The sequence below is a fragment of the Girardinichthys multiradiatus genome, chromosome 6 (assembly GCF_021462225.1).
Source record: "Girardinichthys multiradiatus isolate DD_20200921_A chromosome 6, DD_fGirMul_XY1, whole genome shotgun sequence".
In the NCBI taxonomy this organism is placed as follows: Eukaryota; Metazoa; Chordata; class Actinopteri; order Cyprinodontiformes; family Goodeidae; genus Girardinichthys; species Girardinichthys multiradiatus.
This window is the reverse complement of record NC_061799.1, coordinates 6,615,394-6,621,428: the sequence shown is the minus strand read 5'-3', so window position 1 is coordinate 6,621,428 and position 6,035 is coordinate 6,615,394. Positions and strand designations below refer to the sequence as shown.

Genomic DNA, 6,035 nt, shown 5'->3' with positions numbered 1-6,035 from the left:
GAAATAAACTGAAAAATCGATGTACTGTTTTAAAGATCTCTTTGCAAAAATACTGTAGTACTGCAGATAAGTGCACATTCTGAACACACTGCAAAGACATAGCTGAGGAAGTTATGCCATTAATGACAGTTTGCTCCCATTTCTATAACTTAATATCCAGAAACACAGCAGATAGACAGTATGACAGGCAGGAAAACAGTATTTCAGCATAAACAAGGTGATTCCCAAAGAGCTGCAGTCTGTGTGCAGTGATTTTGCTCAAACTAGTATGTTATAACAAGTAATTTTTTCTCAACTCAATAACAGGTTAGATTATTCAAAATATGTTATGGTGCTGCAATAAAAGACAGCATTTTCCCCTCCTTACCAGGATCGCCAATAAATGTGGTGTACATATTGTAATCTTTTTTTGTTTTGTAGAGTTTCTTTTGTTTACTTTATGAGCATATCTAATTTTCCTTTTATATACATAAGAACACACCTGCACATAGAAAAGTTATGCAAATTTTATTTAATATTTCATAAAAACAGTTCAAATTAAAGAAAAACATTTCTCTGTTGACATTGTTTACATTTACATCTGCTATTAAAAGATTACCGTAAAGGAGTAGATGACAAGTAAAAAAAGTTTAACAATAGTTTTGAATTTTGATTATCTTTGAACAAAGAAAATAAAAGAAAAAAACATGCTAGTGATTATTAACATAGAACTGTATATTCCTGTAAATTCCTGCATGCATATTCCACTTTGAGTAGAAGCTGGACAGAGACTGCTCTCTTCCTAGACGTAGTCCTTGCCAGTTGCAGTGTTGGATGGTGGGTAGCGCGGGGCTTTTCTGGAGCTGCTGTTCCCTGAACAGTTGCAGCAGAGGAAGCCCCCGCCTATAAGGCACAGACAAGCCGCTCCCCATCCGACGTACATGGCAGACCCGAATTCAAACCTGAGAGGGATACAGATCAATTTGATCACTACAATGGGTCAAAGGATTCAGGTTTGGAAAGCAGCTTACCCAATAAAAAAAACTAACAAAAACACCTCCAGTTTAAATAATTCATGTCAAACTATGGACACTGATGTAACAATGCTGTTCTTTACTTGCTTTGCAACTCAAAACTCAGATCTGAGAATAGTGATGTTTGATTCATCACGGAAGTTGGCATTTCGAAGTGTCACATCACAAAAACAAAGAATCGGACTTGGAAAATTGGAGCTCATTTAGCAGCTCCGAGTTCCAGTTCAATATTGCTGCATTATATATAAAACATAGTGAAAGTTGTGTGTTTATTTGCTCATTGGATGGTTTGTATCGTAATATACTAGTCACACATAAACCATGCAATCTGTTTAAGAGCTTGTTAGTTGAATGCTGGAAACAGAGAGAGAGATGCATAGGGGTTGCCTTGTATGCTGATTGGTCCTTGGTACTACAGTTAGCAAATCCTACTGGTTTTCTGACTTGCAAGTGGAACGTGCTGTCCATGTGAGTGATTCTCACAACTTCCTGGTTCTGGAAAATTTAAATGGAACGCCCCCTGAAGTTAGAATTCTGACTTGGACAGTAGGAGGCCTCTGACTAGCAAGCAGAATGCTATCTTGGGATGGACCGACTTGGGAGGCAAGTCATACACAGCAACAGTGTTTTCCATCCATCTATCAATCCGTCCCACAGAGGTTGGGACTTTTGACTTTCTGACTTCAGGGGTCATTCCAGTTCATTTATCTGACTTGAAACTTAGAAAGTTCAACTTCTGATTATAACTGGAAACCACTGTTATCCTCAGCAAACATCTGACGTAATGAAAAACTTCTTATAATTTGACATTTTGAGAAATTCACTCATTAACTTTCTGCACTTTTAGATTTTCTGATTTTATACTATTATGTTCACAGTTTTCTATTCACAGCAGTTGTTATGAGCTAACACCTCCGTGCAGCATTGACTACTTTATTGTTTGATTCTGTTTTTCCAAAAACCAAATGGTTGTGTAAAAATGGTAACTTACCTTTACTTTAATGTTATTAGTATTATTTATTAAAACTTGAAATATGAGGTAAATAATATTATGGTTAATGATCCATTGTGTGCCTCTTTGCTCGTGACCCTTTAGTAATACCTTGGGACATTAAGAGTAAAGGACTGGAGGATGACCTCCTAACCTGGAATTGGTGGGAGTGTGTGGGTTGTAGAAGTCCTGGGCTATTCTGTGGCCATACCAGGATGTTCCAACCAGAGCAAGAAGACCTGGAAAACCATGAGAAAAAGTATTTCAGCAAAAATCCACCAACTGTGGCCAAAAATAAAACAAGATATATGAGACAAAAATGATTGATCTGCTATTGAATCTGTAGGTTTGGCCACGTAGAAACAACAGTTCTGTTGTAGTTTGTCACAAGGGGTGCAAACACCTCAGGAAGGATTTTGGCCCTCTCCATGTACAGGAACCTTCTAAATCCTTCAGGTTTATTAGCTATTGGTCAATGACCCCAAGCTTCAGCTTCCTTCAAAGATTTTCTATAGGACTCTGGAAACTGGCTAAGCCACTGCATGATGGTTTAGCCATCACTTTGTTGCCTTGGTGGTATGTTTTGGGCAATTGTCATGCTGGAAGATCCATCTTCAATGATCTTAGTAAGAGATGTTGGTTCTGGTCCAAGGTTTTACAGTGTATAGGCCTTTCCATGTGAAATAGCTTGGTATTCTTTACAGAAAAACTGTCCAATAGCACAAGGTTTCCGCCACCGTGCTTGCCTGTGGTGACTGCCTACAGTTAGCATTTCTCTTAATCGAAACACAATGTTTGGAATCAGCCCTAATGAGCTTGATGTTCTTGGTGATTAGGGTTCCAACTGATTTAGAATGATTTACATCCTCCTGTTTGGTTTACGGGCTGAACTTTCACCTCCCTAATCATCACCCTCATCCTATGAAGCAAGATGGTGCATGGAACTCCACAGTGAGGAACATTTATGGTTGTTATAGATTTAATCTAAATCCTTATAATCCCTTGAACAATTGTCACCTTCTCACCTTGTAGCTCATTCCAGTCTTATAGAGATTTACTATCTTGTTCGTGACAACTGTTTGGTCTTGTCCACGGTGGTGGAGAGGTTGGAATGGAAGAAACTGATTCTGTAGATAAATATGTTTTATACATACCTCATCTGTTATTGATTAATTGATTAGCTAATAGATCTAAGCCAGAATTCTGGCTGCGTTGTAGTAGATCAAACACATATTTCAATTATTACATGCAAATCACTGCTTAACATTTATATAAGGTTTTGTTTCAGGATATGCACTTGATATTGCTCTCCACAATTCAATGAAATTATCATTAAAAGTGTTTTTTTCTTAGTGAGCACACTCAGAAAATCAACTAGTTGTTTCTCCCACTGTACAAAAGGAAGGTAACAAATACATCCAGCTCTGAAACCAGATGATGCTCTGCTCAAGGAGCAGATTTCTCACCAGCTATCATGAAGATAACCCCTCCAGCCAGAGCCACCTTATCCTTCTGCGCGGGTTGTTCTGACATACAGGTGGTGCACTTCATTCCCACCACCGCCACAATCATGGAAATGAAGGAGAGCAAGATGGAGCCTATCATGAGCCCCCGAGTTCCCTGTACAATCCCTGGAGGAAAAGATATGCAACAGATGCCTGTGATTAGGGCACGTTTGATTCAGTCACATTGAGAAGAGATTATTTTCAAAGCTTTTAATAGAGACAGAGTTGTGATTTGTATTGTGTGTGTATTTTCCTTTTGTCTATTTTTGGTTTTTAGTCACACTTAAATATTTCAGATCTTCAATCAAATTTTAATATCACACAAAATGTATTCAATTAACCCTTTTTGAAAGGGAAAAAACTATCAATACCACCTTGGCCCTGTGTGAAAGAGTAATTCCTCCCTATAGCTGATAACTGGTTGTACCATTGTTGTTAGAAACAACTGCCACACAGGGTTTCTGACCAGCAATACGTCTTTTCCATCACTGAGTATGAGTTTTGGCCCTCATTTCTATGCTGTGTTGTTTTAACTGAGCCACATTAGAGGGTTTGAGCATGAACGGCCTGTTTAAGGCCACACCACATCGCATCTCAACTGGATTAAAGAATTGACTTTGACTAGGACACTCAAAACCCTTAATACTGTTTTTTAGGCATTCAGATGTGGACTTGCTGGTGTGCTTTGGATCCTTCCTGTAAAGTAAAAACATGTTCTGGTTAAGTTCATAAAATTACAGTATGGCTGGACATTCTCCTTCAGGATGTTCTGCCAGAGAGCAGAATTCATAGTTCCATCAATTACTGCTAATCATCCTGGTCCTGAACAGCACATCAGCCACAGACCATCACACTACCACCACCATGTTTTGACCGTCAGTGTGATGGTCTGTGGCTGATGTGCTGTTCAGGACCAGGATGATTAGCACTGTATATGTGGGGTTGCTTTGACCTGGATGATAACAATCAAATTTCCTTGTATTTCAGCTTGAAAATAATCTATAACATTAGACAAAACAAACGTGAGTTCATGCAGCATGAGTCATATCCAGCTGACACGAACTCATCACAATAATTCAAAGCTTGTTGACATGACTCTATCATTAATCTGTTATTAAAGAAAGTTAAAAGCCAATTAGAAATTGTCAATTATTTTATGCATTTTTTTAACAGGATTCTAACATTACAATAGGAACCATGTTGAAACTGATAAAACTCCTCCCCCATTTCAGTGCCCTTTTCTCTGATGAGAGAGCTGCTGGAATCTGACAAACATGTTCCAGCATGTTGGAGGTCCTGAAAAGAAGGGCATCTTGGAAGGCCTGAATGGCCCTGAGGTTCAGTGGGACTTCTTTCATGATGTTATAGCCAGTATAAATTCAAAAATGAGGCATAAATATACTGTTAGATTCTCTGTACCATTTATTTTCATCTTACAGCCAAACATATTGTCCAAATGTTGGATGCAATTTTATTAATTTGCTTACTTTGATCTTACATTTACTTTGATCAACTTTTGATAGCAGTAAAAGACATTTGGTTGGGAAATATATATTTAAAAGCTTTACATGTGAAGCATTACCTGGTAGCTGAAGGAGTGAATCGTAGATTTTACACTGAATCTGCCCGGTGCTCTGTGACGCACAGCTTTTCCACAGACCCTCATACAGCGCCTGAGCTGTGATAATGTTGTCTCCTGTGTACGATGAAGCTTTCCACTCCACCATAACTGTGGATGCTATTGTTCCAATGAAGCCAAAGAAGGCCAGCGTGAAACCAAGAAGCTGTACTCCGGCATTTGCCATTGTTTTAGCTTTGAAAAGACAAAACAACTGCTGTAAAGTAGAGAGATAAAAAGTTTGTTAAAAATCAAAACCTGGCTTGGTGTTCCTCCCCTCTGGATCTTCTCCTTAACAAAAAAGGTGTGCAGCTGTTCATCCCTTGGTAAGAACCTAAAGGAAAAGGGAGGATCCCTGAATTTCACTGCCTTTCATTTAGAGAAGAAGAAAAAGGGTGACACTATGTGGACCTGAGCATCTACTGCAAGAAAGAGAATTGATCTTAAACCCTTAAATTGCTGGAAATTACATTAATTTATCTTCAAAGATTATGTAAAGTACAGATGCATCACAATACATTAGAATGTCATGAAAATTCAGAAGTGAAACTCATATTTTAAGTGTATTTCATACACAGATTTACATAATCAAGTATTTTTTTCTGGTTATTTTGATTATAATGGATTACAGCTTATGAAAACCCAAAACTCAGTTTCTCTGAAAATTTGAATATTATATAAGTCCAAAAAAATGTTTTACCAAACGAATGTTATGTTATGGGCTATAGGCTGAATGCTAGATTGGAAAGTAAGCAGTGTTGTATGGTATTGTCCTAAACTGGTTCAGATGTTATCAGGTCTGATTTGATAATTATAAGTCTGAACAAACAAAGATCACATATGAGGTTCCTCAAGGCTCCATATTCAGGCCTCTTCTTTTTAATGTATGAACTACTGTTGGTCCACTG

At 38.0% G+C, this 6,035-nt stretch overlaps 1 protein-coding gene across 1 annotated transcript; it reads right to left on the bottom strand.

The window, feature by feature from the left end:
- Positions 1-492: 492 nt before the first annotated feature.
- On the bottom strand, positions 493-5,454 carry cldn1 (claudin 1). Its single transcript, XM_047368834.1, has 4 exons — positions 5,092-5,454; positions 3,471-3,635; positions 2,159-2,243; positions 493-941 (listed from the first exon to the last, which is right to left on the bottom strand). The coding sequence occupies exons 1-4, from the start codon at positions 5,312-5,314 to the stop codon at positions 782-784; spliced, it is 633 nt and encodes a 210-aa protein (XP_047224790.1). The 5' UTR covers positions 5,315-5,454; the 3' UTR covers positions 493-781.
- Positions 5,455-6,035: the final 581 nt, after the last annotated feature.